The sequence below is a fragment of the Lytechinus pictus genome, chromosome 9 (genome assembly GCF_037042905.1).
Source record: "Lytechinus pictus isolate F3 Inbred chromosome 9, Lp3.0, whole genome shotgun sequence".
Taxonomy (NCBI): Eukaryota; Metazoa; Echinodermata; class Echinoidea; order Temnopleuroida; family Toxopneustidae; genus Lytechinus; species Lytechinus pictus.
In genome coordinates this window covers 16,555,990-16,575,632 of record NC_087253.1, presented here as the reverse complement: position 1 = coordinate 16,575,632, position 19,643 = coordinate 16,555,990, and the positions used below count along the sequence as shown (strand labels likewise).

At 36.1% G+C, this 19,643-nt stretch overlaps 1 protein-coding gene across 1 annotated transcript; it reads left to right on the top strand.

The window, feature by feature from the left end:
- Positions 1 to 114: 114 nt before the first annotated feature.
- On the top strand, positions 115 to 19,089 carry LOC129268736 (tumor protein p53-inducible protein 11-like). Its single transcript, XM_054906249.2, has 7 exons — positions 115 to 306; positions 6,614 to 6,707; positions 7,433 to 7,491; positions 8,658 to 8,706; positions 11,443 to 11,542; positions 12,777 to 12,878; positions 14,016 to 19,089. The coding sequence occupies exons 1-7, from the start codon at positions 251 to 253 to the stop codon at positions 14,201 to 14,203; spliced, it is 648 nt and encodes a 215-aa protein (XP_054762224.1). The 5' UTR covers positions 115 to 250; the 3' UTR covers positions 14,204 to 19,089.
- The last annotated feature ends 554 nt before the right edge of the window (positions 19,090 to 19,643 follow it).

Below are 19,643 nucleotides of genomic sequence, written 5' to 3'. Positions count from 1 at the left end.
GGAATTAATTCATCTGGACAAACAATCGCTCAGGAACTCCCAGTCCGCTCATTAAATCAAAATTACGACATCGCGTTACGCCCATTAACAGTGTACACGCCGACCTTCATGGGCAGTTTGCATCACTACATTAAAGCGAGTTAGTGGTAACTGTGGACCTTGCTATCTGGGGCTGACATAGGGTCGTCAGTCTCGCTGGTGATGTTGTACCTTTAGTTTGGAAAATAATTCTATCGTGAACTGTAGCGTTATGAATAAACCAGGAAAAAGATCCACGAAAGAGGCACAGCATGAAACAATATACGGGTAAGTTTGTCTGGGTATAATCGTGTTTTCGGTGCACTCTATATGACTGTTGGTTTTCTTTACAAATAATTGTTTACAATAGAAAGTTGTCGAATGGCCTATTCATCGAATTTAAAGGATCGTTGAGCTTCATTCAGTATATAATTTTTCATGCACCTGATATGCTGTAATCATTTTTGCAAACCTTTGGGTCAGACAGGAACCACCTGAGCTTTTTGAAGTTGATGGGTCGCTTATTGGTCATGTTGGTTGCGATAATGAATGCTATTGTCTTTTCCTGTCATAAGCTATAAAGGGGAAATGTTTGTTCAGTTATTGCAAAGCAGGCAATGATGCTTCTGAAATAAGTTTGTCTGGGTTTCCTCTTGAAACATTCCGGACTTTTCGCATTTACTACGGAGACACTCTCTACAACGCACCAATTTCTTTGGAAATGCAGGTCAAATCACAATAGAGAGCTGACAGGTTTTTGACGAAAGTTGATGGACCGGGACAGCATCGGAATATCTTGACCCTGGACATCGGCATATGTAATTTGCACTTGTTCGTCCGGTGCAAATCTTCGGATGATCTGCTGCCCCAGTCCACCAACTTTCGACAACAGTCTCTCAGCTCTCCATTAATGATAATAATAACGGCATATTTACCCAGGGTAGCCACTGCAGTTCTGAAAACTCTTCTCCCAGTGGGCCCTGTTATTATCATTACCCCGGCTTTAGCACAATCCATTGTGATATTATTTGCATTTTCAAAGGTATCGATCATAGGCGGCGGAAGTGGGGGGGGGGACGTTTCCCCCCCCTAAATTTTAGATGGGGAGGACGATCCCCCTTAATTTTTTTGTTGGTAACCTTTTTTTTTTTTTTTTTTGCTTGTCAATTTTTTTTCCTGCGTACCTTCTATAATTTGTGGTTGATAACATTCTTTTTTTTTTTTGGGGGGGGGGGGTTGTCAAAAAATTGTGTGGTGGTCCCCCCTAAAAATCTTTGGCTTCCGCCGCCAATGGTATCGATGCGTTGTAGAGAGTATCTCCGCGTAGTAAATGCGAAAACCACCATTCACTGACAGCATTCTTACACCTCAGATTTTTGCAATCGTCCACAAAGTTGCTCAATCCCTTTAATGGTCTCGGGATGTATCAAATTACAATGGGACTTCTCCGTTGCTCTTGATGGTATTAAAGTTTGCTCTTCTTAAAGTCCCTTTATTTGCTAATTGCCGTCCGCAATATTACCTTTGATGAGGGGGGTAGTTATGGTTATGTTGATGGTGATGGTGTTATTGATCATGTAGTATTAGTAGTAGTAGTATAGTAATAATAATAGTAGCGAGGAGTTGTAATAGTTACTTTTCGTGTGTTGTCATCTAAATGATTTTCATATTGCGTAATTTGAAATTAAACTGATCAATGATAGTTTGACGTGCGTGATTTTAGATAATGTTCACTCGAATATTCGAAATAGTTTATATGCTGCTGCCTGCTGCCATGTAGGCAAAAACATGATCATCAAAGTTTGGCGCCCAAAAATTATTTACGTGTCAAGAAAGTGGATCTGCTCTTCTTTACTGTATGAAAAGAAGAGAAAGTGTTAACGTCTTTTTTTTTTAATATTACATGTGATTTTTTAATGAATAAAAGAGGTGCGCAATAAGTTCCCTGCATGCATTCGTTTCGCTCTGTGTGTATAAATGTATAGGCAACGCAGAATGATACGATAATGATATTGATAAATCGTGTAGTCATAAATATATGAAAGAAACTAACATTTTCCTTAGTTTATTCATTGTGGCACAAGAATGATATTTTTATTGGGACGACCTGTTTGGGAAGATATGTTTTGTTCATTGTATATCAAGGGGGGGGGGGGTGCGGTAGTGGAACCAGCCAGACAAACTTATCCTTACATATCCTGTAGGTTTACTAATTCGTAATATAAACCCTTTTTCTTCGTCATGCTTTCCATTTCCTAAAATGCCTTCTCGTTAGTGCTATCCCTTGATAATTGAAAGGGACGGCCGCCCTTCATGCTCTAGCCTCCCCCTTCTTATTATCAATCTACTCCTCTTCACTCTAAATTGCCTTCTCGTTTGGTACAATCCCTTGATAATCTTCAGGGACGGTCGACCTTGCCCCCCCCCCCCCTTCTCAATCTACTCGTCTTCATTCGATTTCATCCAGGCCCCCTGCGCATGAACCTTTATCTTTAACTCTCGTGGGGTATATCCAGGGAAACTTTTTCCTTTTATACCCCTATGGATCCGTTCTCAGTGGGATCTTCCCTGTCAGCGACTGAACGCTACCAATCCATCAAACATAGGCCAGTCGACATTCAGACATAAACTGTACAAGCAGACGTTCTGCAGAAAGAAAAGACTCAAATTGAAAATGAAAAAAAAAACGGGAGAAAAAAAACTACCTTGTTAATATCGTTCGAAGCGAAGGAAACGGGCAAATAGTCTGACTTTTGTCTGACATTTAGCAATGCTCTCTGTGTGTCTTCAATGTCCCATTCCCACACTCTTTCATGCCTTATCTGCTCAACACAGAAAACACCATACTGCACCATGCGACGAATATTGAATTACATGTATATGATATATATAACCTGCTGTCACTTTAACAATAATACAATTCCATCTTTGTTCTTGTAACATGCATGTACGCTGTAAAGCTAGCGCAATGCGTTGTAGTTAGTGCAAAATAAATTTAAAGAGTTGCATTTATGTTTAAAAATCGCCGAAAAAAAAAGAATAAAATATTTAAATGTGTGATAAAGATATTCTTCCCAGGTAAATTCGTTTTATTGGAACCAAAATGTAAAAACGTTACCCCACCCCCATCCCAAACTGAAATATAAAAAAAAGGAAAATAGAAAAAATATGGGCCATGAATTTAAAATAAGGCATTTTTAAGGGGGCTTTAAAGGCAAAATTTGTTTTCAAATCAAAATTCAATTAGATAACCGACAGCAGAAAAAGTCCTTGGATTGTTCGGCGTCTTATGTTTGAAAGCAGTTTGATTTTAGGCGCTTGCCTCAGGCAATGATATTTAACCCCCCCCCCCTCCCACTTTGGCCACTGATGGTAAAAAGGCAACACCCCTTTTTACGTATCTGGGAATTATAATACACTCTGAAACACAGTGAGTGGAAACGGCCATGGATAGAAAGCGTTTTCCACCTTACCTTACAACGTTGTCACTCTATCTTTTTTAAGGGGTGGGTAACTTACCCCCTTTTTACCATTGCAGTATTCAGGGTGTAGGCCTATTCTTAGCAAAAAGTACATATTGCCTCAACTAATAACTTCAGAATAAGTGCTATGATTATGTATTCCTTCGCCAAAAAACAGCAACATCTCATGCCTGAGGTTACGAGTAAAATGGCTCTTATGAATATTTTTTTGAAACCGCATGATTTATACCAGCAGAATTTCGATTGGGCCAGACATATTTTCTTTCTACTCAAGAGGTGCGGTTGAAGGGGACCTGTCCTTCGAGCAGCCAGTTCACATCAGTGGATCTCTTGCCATAGACTCGACGAGTGTTTGTTTTATATTCTTGATAAACATAACCCTAGTTTACCCCCACACCCAAGAAATAAATGAAATAAAACGAAATAACTTAATAAATAAATCAATCAATAAATCAATAAATGCGTAAATGAATATTGTGACTTCTGTGGAAAATGTTAAACAGATCATTTAATTCTTTTGCAAGAAAAGGATGCTTGGAAAATAAATTATCCCCCAATGGAGAAATTATGTTTTTGGATGAATAATGTGAAGTGGTGAAGCAAAATTTGTATTTCCCTCTAGTGGGCATGTAGTAAGAAGCATTAGATATTATAAGTAGCATACAGCTTCTTTAAAGGAAAGCTCACCCTTACGTCCTTTTGGTTTCAGAAATATAAATGAATAAAAACACATATGAGTCAAGGACCTATTGCATAATTGGCAGTGCTGATCGTAGTAATTTCATTTGTGACGCCCTATCTGAGGGGTCCCCCAACATCTGACCAATTATATCAAATACTATTTTCTCGCAAAATGTGATTTACTCGAGTCAGACCTGCAGTTCAGACAATTCATTTTCACATACTTTTCACTGAGAATGTTGTTGTTCATCATCGATCATGACAAAAATGGAAATTCATGGAATCTAAAATATATGGCATATGGGACTCGAAAAATGGTTAACGCGAGGAAAGAAAATGAAGTACCTATGAACGAGGGAAATGTACCAAAATAATACATGGCATATGGGGCAGCTGCTCGAATAACGCCATCAGAAATTCAAACCTTTCAAATATGCATGTACTATATTTTTATGGATTTTCTGCTCAAATAAAAAAAAACTTAGGGTGAATTTCCTCTTTTGCATCTGCTGGCTGTTGAACCCATTGCCGAATATTAAAGGCATTAGCTTGAAGCTATAGCTCCATAGGAATTATTGTACAAGCATCGTTTGGTGCATATCTTTTGATTAGAAGCAAATCTTTACGCCGTCAGACCTGTGAAGTTATTTTCAGATGTATGGTACAATCAGAATTGTGAATTTCTTTTGAAGCTTCATGTAAAGCCTGCAAGCAATAAGAGTATTAAATTTATGCGTTCAAACCAATGTCCAACCAGCCATTGTTCATATTAATATGCTTTTTATTGAATATATTGGCTTTCTTGTGTTATCTACCCTCCTGTCAATTTAAACAGCTGAAGATTTGGGATTTGCCGGCCTGAAAGGGCTTTTATCAACATTTTAGTCTGACCATACAAGCATTATCCATACAACATTTTTTATAGACTTTTTTAGAAAGCGAGTGGGGTACCAATTGCTAGTTATAATGTTCAAATATTCTGGGTTTTTTTTCTTCATTTTTTTGTTTGGGGTTGTTTAAGAGAGTCACCCAGTCCCACTATACCAGCCAGTCTTACAATCCTACATATTTATTCTATTAATCCAACAAATAAAACACGCGTCACCCTCCAAGGCTTAACCTCGGATGATAACTCACTTACAGATCTTGCTACCATTACCCTTCAAAGGATAACTCACTTACTATCATCGGCCTTCGCGGGCCGACACACTTACTAAATACAGCGTTACTGGGTCGACCTTGGCAATACCTGTTTTTATTCGAGGCATGCCGCTTATATCATCACGCACAAAGGTCAAAAATAGAATATGAAAATAGCAGACGGTATGAACGGTCAATCATTGATCTCATTAAGGGCTAATCAGTGTCATCAGCCAGATATGTATCTATCGAGTGCAGGGCGGACCAAGCAAGAACACTTGCTATGTGGTCTGCGTGCGCACGGGTGCGCGTGTGTGTGGGGGGAGGGGTGAGAGGCCGATGTGTAAGACTGCGTGTGAATGTGCGTAATTGTGCGTGCGTAATCGTGCACGTGGGTGTATGTGTGTGAGTGTGATAGGGTGGATGTGCTGCAGACAGTGTGTGAGTGTGCGAAATGGTGTGTGCCTGGATGCAATCGTGCACGTACGAGTGTGTGTGTGTGATAGGCTGGATGTGTAATACGGCGTGTGTGTGCGTGCGTGGATGTAAGGGTGCAAGCATGTGTGTTTTTGGGTGTGCAAGACGACGCGCTAGTGTGCAAAATGGTGCGTGCGGAATCGATGTAATCTAGCGCGAGTGGGTTATCTATTTGCTAGCGTGTGCTCGGATGTGTGATTACATTACGAGTACTAACAGCCCCCCCCCCCCCTTTTTTTTTCAAGTTGTAAATCCAGCTCATGGAATCCACCCTGTTATATTAATTGTGAGAATAATACTTCCTTTTTATTAACTAATACAACAATCTGCATGGTCACATCTATTAAGAGTTATGAACTCGGGCTCACATGCCTTTAAAGTTATAATGTTCTCTTTTTATATTCCTTTAATCTATTCTCGATATTACTTTTCAATGTTACATTAAAATGAATGATGTTATCGGTACCCTGATCAAAATGATTAAAACTCCATTATATATCAATTATTGATCGAAATGAATGGGCAGTCATACCGATTCTGGAATTACTATCGTAACAATTATCCGATTGAAGCAGAAAATATTGGAATTAATCACATTTTGTTATATATCTATCTTTCTATCTACCCACCCATCTATCTATCTATCTACCCACCCATCTATCTATCTATCTATCTAACTATCTTTCTTTCTTTCTATCTATCTATATATCTACATGATCTATCTATCTATCTATCTGTCTATCTATCTATTATTCTACTTTCTCTCTCCCTCTTTATTTCACGATCCTCTACTCTCTTCTTCTTCTCGCCTCCAGGAAACAGAGTAGCGGTGACTTACAGAGTCGGTTAAAGACAAGAAAACTGCTCGGTGTAGGAGAATGCGAAGATGGCTCCGTACCACTATCAAAGGTATATCAATTTTGAACAATGAGGAAATCTATTACACGAGCAGCAGTAGTAGTAGTAGTAGTAGCAGCAGCAGCAGCAGCAGCAATAGTAGTATAGTAGTACTAGTAGTAGTAGTTGTACTAGTAGTAGTAGTTGTACTACTACTACTACTACTACTACTAGTAGTAGTAGTAGTTGTAGTAGTAGTAGTAGTATAGTAGTAGTATAGTAGTAGTAGTAGTAGTAGTAGTAGCAGTAGTAGTAGTAGTAGTAGTAGTAGTAGTAGTAGTAGTAGTAGTAGTTATATTAGTAGGAGTAGTAGTAGTAGTAGTAGTAGTAGTAGTAGTAGTAGTAGTAATATTCATATCACTACCACCACTACAACTGCCACTTAATCATACTTCTGCTTATTGATGAATATTTTATTATCATGGTACAGTTTTTATTAGCATTATCAATGGAAATTCGAATTATTTTTTTCATTTTTATTTTTCGTAGTATAATATATACGTCATTAATCTTATTATATTTATCTTTTATATTTCTATAAACACCGTTATTATTCAAAAACGAAAAAAAATTGCCAATATTGATGTTAGAGGGGTGAAAGCATTAGTAAGTGTAAAAATCAAATATTTTGTCTCTCATAAATATGCAGTAATTGTAGTTTTGATACAGAATACATGTGATATTGAATATGATGTATATTTTGGTTAAAAGATTTATTCCTTGTTTCCTCTTTGCAGATTAGCCAAATACTCGGCAGTGACGATCATTATATTATCAACATGCCAGCTGGATTAAGGTAAAAACCACATTATTAATTCAATTATCCATCTGTTTTATTCATTATTCTTTTATAATGATACGTAACGTTATTATTTGTTTAATTATCTCGTGGGTTTCTTTTCACTGGCTATTTTATAACGTTTTTATTTAATCACGCGTTACGTATGCCTTTACAATATTAATGTAATTCACTTAAATCTAATTCAAACTTGATTATTATGATTTTAATAAGGGGTAAATCCAAAGCCTGACATACTGATGTGCTGTCAATATCTCAGAATCTTACTCACTCAACAACAACAACAACAAAAGTAAGAAAGAATCAAGTACTTTGCTGGCATTGGCCTACAAAACATACAAAAAGATAAATGTCAAAAACAAAGTCTTCACATTCTCACTCTTTCTCTTTACTGTTTTTCACTGTCTCTTTGCAACTATCTCTCTCTCTCTCTTTTCATCTCTCTGTGTCTTTCTACCTCTCGTTCTTTATCTGTACGTCTATCTCTCTTTTCCTCTCTCTCCCCTCCCTCGTTCCATTGGTCTCCCCCTCTCTCTCTCTGCCTGTCTCTATTTCTTTTCTTCTCATTTTTTCTCCATCTCTGTCTCCGGGTAATGTTCCGTAAAGACCCGTCTCTTTCAAGAACTAACACAATACGATCGTGAATAATTGATCAAAAATAGCACAAAAGACAGACGTACAAGCGTGATTTAAAAAGAACATACAACTGATTAGCATCGACTCAGAAGTAGCACAACAACTATTATTTTACACATATATCTTTTTTATAACTTTGAAACGAATGAAATGTATTTTATTACATTTTCATTTATTCATTTTTCTCCACCAACTCTCAGTAAAAAAATACAAAGTAACATGGGGATTGAAAGAAATGAGACAGTAAAAAATATAAAAGAGCTTTATATGGTTTTGCCACGTGTCTACAGTGCAAAGAAGATAATCTAAAAGCATAAGTTGATACAGATTATGTTTAATATCTACATGCATTTTGTATTATAGTGCATTTTTGTGGACCGTGCATGAATAAGAAAAACCAAAGCAATGAGATTAATAAGACTTGTGTACAGCACTGGAGTCTATCCGTGAGAAGTCTACAGTGCATTGGACCTCCTAAGGGAAAGTTTTATTCTAATATTTCCCTTTTTGTTTTCTTTCATATGCAGGCTATGGCAAGTGACAACTGCTGTAGTATTTACTTCAGTCTCGCTTCTGGTAAGAATTGAATGTCCCTCTTTTATTTGATACTGGAATTTGCTGTCTTTATAATTAGGGGTGTTCAAATATCATGAATCTTATAATTTTTCCTTCAACATGTCGACACGATTTCTCTTAAAAATAGCAAAATTAATTTAGAAATATTTTCGCAGGAGTTTGTAGCTAAATATGAAAAAAATATGTGCATATACGTTTAAAAAAATTGGAAATCTGCACATTATGGGGAAATGTGTAGTGGAATAGTAAAACATTACATTCCCTCAATTACTCTTGTGGTTGTCGACTTTTTTTTTTTGGGGGGGGGATGGGTCGGTAAATTGCCAGTTCGTCTACTGCCAACTCGTCCACTCACCACATGGTCTACTTTCATTTTGTCTAAAGCCATTCCGTCCATCAACATTTCGTCTAACAATTACCATTTAGTCCAATAACCTTTTCGTCTAATCATCACTTCGTCTAATCCCCATTTCGTCTATGACCATTTTCGTCTCAATAACCAGTTGGTCTAATTCATTTTCATTCTTTTTGCACAATTAACACTTAGTCCAATTACACCAAATGATATGTGGACTAAATTGCGATTGGACGAACTGGTTATTAGACGAAATGGTGAGTGGACAAATTGGCAGTTAGACCATGTGGATAGTTGACGAACTGATGGTAGACCAAATGATAGTAGAAGAGTTGGCAATTGGACGAATTGGAATTTGACGAATAGATAAACCGATTGGCCAAGGAGACCATGCAGGCTTCTGTAAATATGCGTCAAATGCTATAATTGCTTTGCATCCTCGTTTATCAAATCGGACGCACTTTACATTCCAAAAGCGATGCAAACATAAAGTTGGCTCCAAGACGAAACGAATTGGACATTCACATTTTGATCGATGGCTCACACTGCTAGCGAATTTAAGTCACGTGTTACTGATGTTCTAACAGCTGACGATGAGAACTGATTGGTTTTAACGGCAAGACACGAAAGTGTTGATATCTTAATAATCGCTAGAGGGTATTCATTTGTCTCTCTAGCGATTATTTCAGTCCGCAATAATGAACCTATTTAGTATTGTTGATATCTTGCTTAGATATAGGTTTAGTCGAAAAAATGTCTCTGAAATTCTAAGTGCTCTGTTATGACAATAAGGGGTCCCAGATTTGTATACGGGGCATTAATTAGTATAATCACCGAGCAGGCGAAGAGGCCGAAAAAACAAAGTAATTTTCGCATGAATAATTTTAAATAACTTTGGTGGTCCTGTGAAAATGTGTAATTGGCAAGATATTAAAGGTAATTGGATTGAAATTGCAAGATAAAAAGTAAAATACTTACAACGGATACAGAAAAGTTTTGAGATGATTTATAGCTCCATGATAAAAGTGTCAAGGGATTTTTATTTTAAAGAGAGGGGAAAATGTGCCATGAACACCCATTAACACTCAATTAATCTTTTTATCTTTACAATATAGAAATTATCAGAAACATTTACAACTACAGTGTTCTGTACGTTTACCCTGAAATGATGAATATGAATATGTGGACAAATTGTAGAAATAATGAAGAAAAAAATACTAGGGCAGTAGAACTGAAAAAAAATATCAGATGTGTTTTTTTAGTTACTCGTCACTACGAATTATTAAGAAAGAAAGTTTCAAGTTTGCCTCCCTAGTGAAAAAAATCTGCAGAAAAGGACCGCTTTTTTCCTATTTGCACTCGGAAACGCTCGGTTGCAACCTAAAGGTGCAACTTTTCGAATTTTTTGAAGGGGGTAACTCTGCAACCTTTTGGGTGCATAATGTAGCTAACTTTACCATTAAACATGCATTAGAGCGCCCCTTAGGGTGCTACTATAATTGTATAAATAAAGACCGTTGGCTCTCCAACCACTATTTCGTGAATGTATGTACTTAAATTAATAAGTATCTTTCCATTCGTTATCTCTCATTCATTCATTCATTCATCCATTTCTTTCTTTCTATATTTCTTTTTCTTTCTATTTTTCTTTCTTTCTTTCTTTTTCTCTTTCTTTCTTTCTTTCTTTCTTTCTTTTTATCTTTCTTTTTCTTTCTTCCTATCTTTCTTTCTATTTTTCGTTCTTTCTTTCTTTTTTCTTTCTCTCTTTCTCTTTCTTTCTTTCTTTCTTTCTCCCTCCCTCCCTCCCTCCCTCACTTTGCAAATTTCTTGAAGGGGGTAACTCTGTAACCTTTTGGGTGCATAATGTAGCTAACTTTACCATTAAACATGCATTGGAGCGCTCCTTAGGGTGCTACTATAATCGTATAAATAAAGACCATGGGCTCTCGAACCACTATTTCGTGAATGTATGTACTTAAATTAATAAGTGTCTTTCCATTCGTTACCTCTCATTCATTCATTCATTCATTCATCCATTTCTTTCTTTCTATATTTCTTTTTCTTTCTTTCTTTTTTTCCTTCTTTCTTTCTTTCTTTCTTTCTTCCTCCCTCCCTCCCTTTATTTATTTATTTATTTATTTCTTTCTTTTTTCCTTTCTTTCTTTCTTTCCTTCCTTCATTCCTTCCTTCATTCTTTCTTTCTCTCTCTCTCTTTCTTTCTTTCTTTCTTTTTATCTTTTTTCTTTCTTTCTTCCTCCCCTCTCCCTCTCTCTCTTTCTTTCTTTCCTTCTTTCTTTTTGTCATTAATTCATTCATCATTCCTGACGTCATTCAGCTGACATTCATCTCTGAGTTTATCCCTCTTTCATCTTTTATTCCAGAGTATCTTCTTTCCGGTGACTATCTTTAATATGTTATTCTCCAGCGGCTGTGGCAATGATGCCGTTCTACCACTCAGGCTCTTTGGGGCTGCGCTTATCTGTAAGTAAAAAACATTTTCATGCACTTTATAAACACGTTTACCTTCAATCCATAGAGGTACAGATGTCATGAGATCAAAATTTATCGCCTGTTGGTCTTAAAATTGGCAACAATCATTAATTTTGTGTTCATTTTAATATTCAAATTCATTTAGCTGTCTGTATTGATTTGATAAGATTTTTTGTTACCTTCTGCATTCCTAACATTCGTATGATACATTTTCATTACATAACAAACACTAAATTAGTTACTGCTTGTTTGGGGAGGGGGCACGAATCATAACTAGAGAAAAAAAATATGGACTAAAGAAATATCATTCTAAATAAATACGATCTATTACCAAATAGGTTTAACATTTACAATTTGCATGAGGAGTGTCATCAAAGCAAAACTCGTTATTGTTATTACAGTTTCATTATCATTATTACATCTATAAAGCTATAATGCTTCAATCATATATTTGCTTATATAGTTTGCCTCTACATTTTACTCATTATGTATATATTTTTTTTATTGTATTTATTTCTTTCTCCAGTCACTATATATAAGATTGTCACTTGGTTATGTACTTTATGCTATATTATGATTATGTCTCACGCATTGTAAATTTGTTTTGTATATTATTCCAATAAATGCAGAAATCCTGCAAAAAAAAGCAAAATTTTATTCATAATTTTAATGATGAAGATGGAGAAATATATCCATGCTTGAAAGAACACAGTGTCACACAGTGTGATCACAGTGTGTTCACATAGTGGACTATATGAGAATATTATTCACAGCGTTACAATGCTCAAATTCAACTGTGTGAAGATATTTTCAAACTGTGGATACCTCGACAGTGTTGACTGTTCACAGCTAGCGTGTTCACATTGTCGATTATGTGAATATGTGATTCATACTGACTGTTTAAATGCTCAAATTCAACCGTGTGAAAATATTTGCATACTGTGGACACCTCGACAGTGTGACTGTTCACAGCTAGCGTGTTCACATGGTCGATTATGTGAATATGTGATTCACACTGGCTGTTTAAATGCTCAAATTTAACAGTGTAAAGATATTTGCAGACTGTGGACACCTCGACAGTGTGACTGTTGTTCACAGCTAGCGTGTTCACATGGTCGATTATGTGAATATGTGATTCGAACTGACTGTTGTAATGCTCAAAGTTAATGTAATATTATTGGGGAACAGCAGTAATCTGATTCAAATCATTCCTTCATTTTTTTAGGTCTTGCCTTGTTATTTTGGAGTTCAGTAAAGTCAGTCAGTCGGTATATCATAAGATGGACATTATTAGCCGAGGTCCTTTATCTCTCAATTCAGGTTATGGGTAAGAGCCAACAATATTTTGTTCATCTTGTCAGTTGGTAAAGGGGTTGTGACAGTTAAACATTTTTAGCCAGTGTATTTTATGTTAAGTTTGCGCATTATGATGTGTTATGATTCAACAAAGTGTCTTTGACGAGGCTCACTAGCGAACTTGGGGCACAGGAGGGGGGGGGGGGCTGTCAGAAAATTTTAGACCGAAAAATGGCTAAAAATTGTGATTTTTTTTCTCCCTCCCAGAAAAATGATAATGACCAGATACTGGTACATATGCCTTTGGCAAGGCCCCACATAAAGTTTAATGTTGTTGAATATGTAGGTTTTGCTAGGTCAGTGATTTTGTACCTAAAGGCGACCGCACACCTTACGATTGGTCTGCGACCCGATTTCAGAATAAACTGTAGTAGAATTTGATGCTAACATTGAGACTTGGAATATCTTACTGTGAAAAGTTCTAAATCATCATACGAATACCTATGTTGAAATCTGTGACTATGCTATCATCCTTCTTAGAATAAAAGCGAATTTAATATCTAGTCGTAATGACGTCACAGCAGTCGTACGATTGGCTACGATTTGAAACTAATTTGGCCTTTACTCCGAAATAAAGGCTTGCAATCTTTCAGAATGGTTATATTAGTATTCTTTCAATTAATTTAAACCTCAAATAAAATGATATGTTCCATTCACATTTTCAGAAAATGAGCAAAATGCGATTTGTTCCAAACAGTCGTAAGGTGTGCGGTGGCCTTTAGATCAGTACAAGGAAAGACTGGGATATAACAACATCAGCTCGCACACATAATAAATTGAGGCGATTTGGGGGATGTTTTGTCCATTTAGGTGGTATGAGATGATATATGCTCACCGCTCCTATAAAATAAAAATAAAAAATTGCATGGGGGCCACATCTCCCCCCCCCCCCATATCGACGCCAATGCTTATATGCATTATGCATTATTCGGCAAAAATGATGTGAATGTAAAATTGCTATGTATCATTTCAAATTTTTCATCAAACGCTATTTATGGAAGTTCCAGTGATTATGCCACTGTATAAGCTTGCTGTCTTTGATTTTTACCCTTTAGGTTGGAGTACCGCTTTAATCATCATCATTTTTTCTCTCTCCCTCTCTTTTCAGTTGTTTGGTTTACCCTCTGGGACACGAACCACTTCTCATTTCCTAGCCTCTTAGTCGTGGTAACCATGGTAATGGCGATCATCATAAGTCTTTATTTCTACTCCATCTTGGCCGGTATCACCTTCAAGACCTTACTCAAAGGAAGAGCTCTTTTCGCAGATTTCACGCAAAACGACAAATTCGACTAGTCTGTGTTTCGTTTAATGTACCAAAGAATATGAGTTAAGGACCACACTTTAGGGGGTCTGTTGCAAGAAAATATTTGCAACCAATTGCAAATATTCTGATGCAATTCTACAACAGAAAGATATTAAAGTTGTTAGCAAATCAGATTACACTCCATGTTGCCAGAGCATGTCAACGCCCAATCGCAAATTTGCAATTAATTGCAAGACATATGATTGATTTAAGAACAGAAAATTTATTTGCAATTGATCGCAAGTTTGTTGCAACACTCCATTAGATATTATACAAATAAGGAATGTTTATGAGTGCAATGAACAGAATACTTCATGAGGTGAAAGATGAAATGGTCCATTCAACGAGGCGTAGCCGAGTTGAATGGATCATTATTTCATCTTTCACCGATTGAAGTATTCTGTCCATCGCACGAATGAAAAAAACATTCATTATTTGGTTTATATGACACCTAAACAATTTTTTTTTTCATATGAAATTCATGAATTTCTATGCAAAACATGCTCATGCAGTGCGAGTTCGGTCTGTTGATTGTTACGTCATTACAACACGCGCACTGCTGGTGCATGAGCTGCAGTCTCGGTGCGCGAGTGCAATGGACAAAATCGTATATGGATCCAAAATTGCACGATGAATGGATCCAAAATTGCACGGTTGATGACGTCATTGCAAAATGGGCTGAATGACCGATATCAAACATCCAATCAAATCACAAGGATCTATCTAGGTGTCATATAACTATTGATATGCATTTGCCAAGTTCCATTGTTATTTGTAGGATCACGATGTCCTCTTTAATTATGATAGCAAGCTTTAATAGGTGACATGCCATTCAAATTGCAGCCTATAGGTTGAATGGGGTGCTTTTATAGCACTTAGATGTAAACCCCAGAGATGCTGTGCTTTCTAAACGTTTCTATGAATCTGTATGACGGTAATGTATAGGGAGAAGCTCCCGAATGAGGACGGTGTAATGGTGACAGTGAGAAAGTAGTGTCACAATATTATGACTAGAACAAACTAGTCAAAATTACTCTACCAAGTGTCGGTGCAGCTCTTATATCTAGTCATGCATTTTGTCATTTTTAGAATCAAACTATTCACTGTAGTCAAATCAAATATAGGGGAAAAGTATTTCAAAGCGACCTGACGACGAAAATAAGATCTGCACATAGCTGAGAGTAATCATGTTATTTTGATACTTTAAAAGAAGGCCTATAGATCTATACAGTGTGCATTTTTTTTTCAACTCTATCGATGGTTGGTTTGAAAGCTTGAAATTAATATTCATCTTCGGATGGTTTTTATCTGGTTTTTTCCTATGTTATCAAACTCAACAGTTATTGTATTTTAATTCTTCTTAATGTCAGCGATTTGTTTCCACTCTTTGAAGAGCATATTGATCAATTTGGGTGCAAAGAATATATTTTTTTATAAAATCATCTTCCGATATTTCTTACCGGAGATAAATGAAGGAGAAACAATGTACTTATCATACGTCAGATAGAGATAATTATAATTCCAGTGGAAAAAATGTATAGTACATACTGAATGCATGGAGCTAATCTGATCTATTTATTACACACCTTTTGGAGTGAGATTTGCATCTTTTGATTGTAGATTTTATCCCTTTTGGAGTAATGCGCAGTTCCCTCCAAGGGATTGGTCCCAACCACTCCAAGAGGAGCTGTGGATTAGGGAATAGATTTTAGCTTTTGGAGCGTAGTAATAGAAGGTTAAAAACACAATAATGGTTGTTGATTTTAGAGTATCTAAAGTTGTTTATTTATTTAAAGGCTGGAAAACAACGCATTTCATGATTATGAAGAAATGATATATAAATTGATTCGTATGTTTAAGATCCCCCCCCCCCCCCCCCCCATTTACACAGGTGGTCACCCTTACGCATGCGCGTCCCTGATCATTCGGGAATCTGGATATTCCCTGTTATGACGGTAATTCTCCCGTTATTACGGGCGTTTAGAAGGGAAGCCTGTACATACATGATTTACCCGCCGTAGAGCGGGCGCTATAGCAAAGTTCGCCATATGAAGAATGCGTGCAGCTCGGGCGTATGAATTCTTTTAGGAACAATATCAATATGAAAATTTGAGAAATATTAGCCCGAACATACCCATGTCTATTATTATGGGGGATTACAAGGTGCTAAAACCCCCCCCCCCCCTCGGAAAAGGGCGTAAAAATGTACATTCTCTCAAAATATCAAGAACGCGTGTTGGGAACAGTTGACCTTTAAGGGAGGGGGTGGGCCAGGCAATTCGATTTTAGATTATAGTGAAATAGTAAATAATCACGGTTCAAGCTTCTTTATAATTATGGTTTTATACAACTTTTTGTGTATATGTGTGTATATATTCTTGGGCCGTTTGTTCATCATGCTGTTCACAAGTGTGATTGTGCGAATGGCTATTTATAACAACTGATCAAGTCATAATTGACTATTTCTTATGTTTCCTAACGCAATTCAGGGCCGCGGATCCTTTTTGAAAGTTGGGGGGGGGGGGGGCTGGACGCCACATAATTATGAAAAATCACAATTTGATAGTCGTCTTCACCTTCACGTTTTTGTACACGTTTAATGAAAAAGAAAGACTGAAGCCCCCCCCCCCCCCGGTTCTGCAGCCACTGATAATGGCGTTCAATTTGAGTAAAAAAATAAGATGAAAAGAGGAAGATACGATTTATTCAAAGGCACTCGGGATCCAACTTTTCTAGTCAAAATTAAAGTAAACTATGTACCGCGAAGATCTCAGATTCTATATACTAATATAAATTTCGTTCAATATTCATCTAGGTTTCAAATAAAGTGTTACAATGAAACACAATTCGAAAACCAAATGGAACAATCAGAACCACGTAATTGCATTGAGTGTTTGAGTTCTGTGTAAATGCAGATTTTTCTTCGACATGTTCCTAATTTTATTTTTAATCAATATTATTATTCTTATTTGATTCCTTTTGTTTGTAATATAAGCAAGATAATGGTGCTTAATTCAATTTGTTCTTTAAATCACTTTTTTTCAATCGAGTCTGACAATCGTTTGTTTTACCAAGAACAATTATCATAGTCCTATTGTGACCTACGTGGGGTATGGTTTATTTTGGCAGTATTCGCTGCAGGAGTTCTGTCAATTTTCACTATCTGCTGGTATAAAGTTGACGAGATGGATTTTAGATTGTGTATATAGTGTAGTTACCACGGTTACATGAACAAAACTTCGCACATTATTGATATATTTCATTCATGATACATCATTGTCGAAATGATATTGTGCCTAAAATGTTTATTATGAAGGGAAATTCTTCATTTCTATTTAAAGGTCAAGTCCACCTCAGAAAAATGTTGATTTGAATCAATAAAGAAAAATCAGACAAGCACAATGCTGAAAATTTCATCAAAATCGGATGTAAAATAAGAAAGTTATGACATTTCAAAGTTTCGCTTATTTTTAACAAAATAGTTATATGAACGAGCCAGTTACATCCAAATGAGAGATGTCACTCACTCACTATTTCTTTTGTTTTTTATTGTTTGAATTATACAATGTTTCAATTTTTACAAATTTGACGATTAGGACCTCCTTGCCTGAAACACAAAATTTTAAAATAATGGAATTCCACGTGTTCAGGGAGGAATAAAACTTCATTTCACTTGACAATGACGAGAAAATAAAAATATTTCATATTTCATATAATGAAATACAAAAGAAATAGTGAGTGAGTGATGTCATCGGTTCCTCATTTGCATACCGACCGAGATGTGCATATAACTGTTTTGTGAAATGAAGCGAAACTTTAAATGCCATAACTTTCTTATTTTACATCCGATTTTGATGAAATTTTCAGTGGTATGCTTGTTGAATTTTTCTCTTTTTATTCAAATCAAGTTTTTGTTGGAGTGGACTTGTCCTTTAATGATACAGTATATACGTATTATTATTATGTTTGCTCTTTGACGTAATATTTTTGTCTTTTTACATTTTCCATGAAAAAGTAGGCATATGACATTGATAGAAATTAGAAAGCATAAATTTCAACAATAGTGACTTCGTCACCTAGTCATTACGAGATAAAATGATCTCCGGGAATGTCCCGCCCCTCTCTGAAGTACGCTTGCGCGTAGATAAATTTGCCATTCTTCAATTGCATTCAATGTAGAAACGACATAATTATAATTAAGATTGTTTCGCTTAGAACTTACTTTTGAAAAAACAAAACAATATGAACAAAATAGTTGTGTGTTGGTGTTTTTCCCCCTTTTTTGAATAAGTGGCAACATTAATGTATAAAAACGTTGCGAACATCATAGTTGTCAACTACGGAGCGAAGCTGCTGAGCTCATCATTGCATTTTATATACGCTTACTTATGTGCACCACTATTTCGTGCTGAGTAAAAGGTTAAAATGTTATTTTATGAATCCATTTCCATTTTGGCATTTAGACAGCCTAGCTTCATCAGGAACAGGGGAGTTATTGATTACTCGCGTCCTACTTTACAAGTGTATCTCCAAAAATAATCATAAATTTACATTATTTCTTATATATTCTATATCAAACAGCCTTAATAGTGAACTGAAAATCAACTTGAAAAAGAAACAAATAGGTACGTTTGGTCCTTTTTTTACCAAGTATATCAAAAATATTTCAACTACCCCATTATTCTTTCTTTATGAATGTGCAATATTGCTGAAAATACATATTATTGAACTGAAGAATTTTCTTTCTCTTTTTATAACTTATTTTTCACGATATGATAATGTTATTGTGTACTACCACTTTATCACTGCACATTCAGTTTGTTACAGTCTTGTACAAGTATATAGATTTAGATAATAAAACGAAACTCACAACCAAGTGTTTCTGAGTTTTCATTTTGTAAACCTTTTCCTTTTTTCTCAAAAGAAACGGGAAACCATGGAGTTTCATTTTTTTGTTTTTTTTTGTTTTGGGGGGGGGGGGGGGACTTTCACAATTTTTTTACACACAGCAGGAGACCAACTCTTCACTGCAAAATCAGGTGTAAGTGGAAATCCAGTCTTTTCATATTAAATTTGTCGCCGTTTCCTTATGAGCATTTTAACGCAAAGTATATTTTTGTCCAAACTTACTTACCGTTAAACGAAATTGGATTCCATAACATTTGTTCCACCAAAAATTGCTCTGCTGTAAATTCAACAAAGCAATGGAATGACAAACACCCTAAATTCACTCTACAACTTTGTCGAAAAAAAAGAAAAATTGGGGGTGTAGTGTCTACGAATTAGACTAGCGATAATAGTGCCACGGATATTGTTAAAAGTGTTATACGCAGGAAAACAGATTATACAAGTGAAATGTTATCATATAAAGAAACCGTCTGCGATGTTATTATTGTTAGTCGGGTGATAGTGATCCCACTGAGAGGTCGG

Coding starts and splice junctions, on each gene's coding strand:
- LOC129268736 (XM_054906249.2), top strand. CDS start 251: ATGAATAAACCAGGAAAAAGATCCACGAAAGAGGCACAGCATGAAACA. Junction 6,708..7,432: donor GCTCCGTACCACTATCAAAG/GTATATCAATTT, acceptor TCCTCTTTGCAG/ATTAGCCAAATACTCGGCAG. Junction 11,543..12,776: donor CTTTGGGGCTGCGCTTATCT/GTAAGTAAAAAA, acceptor TCATTTTTTTAG/GTCTTGCCTTGTTATTTTGG.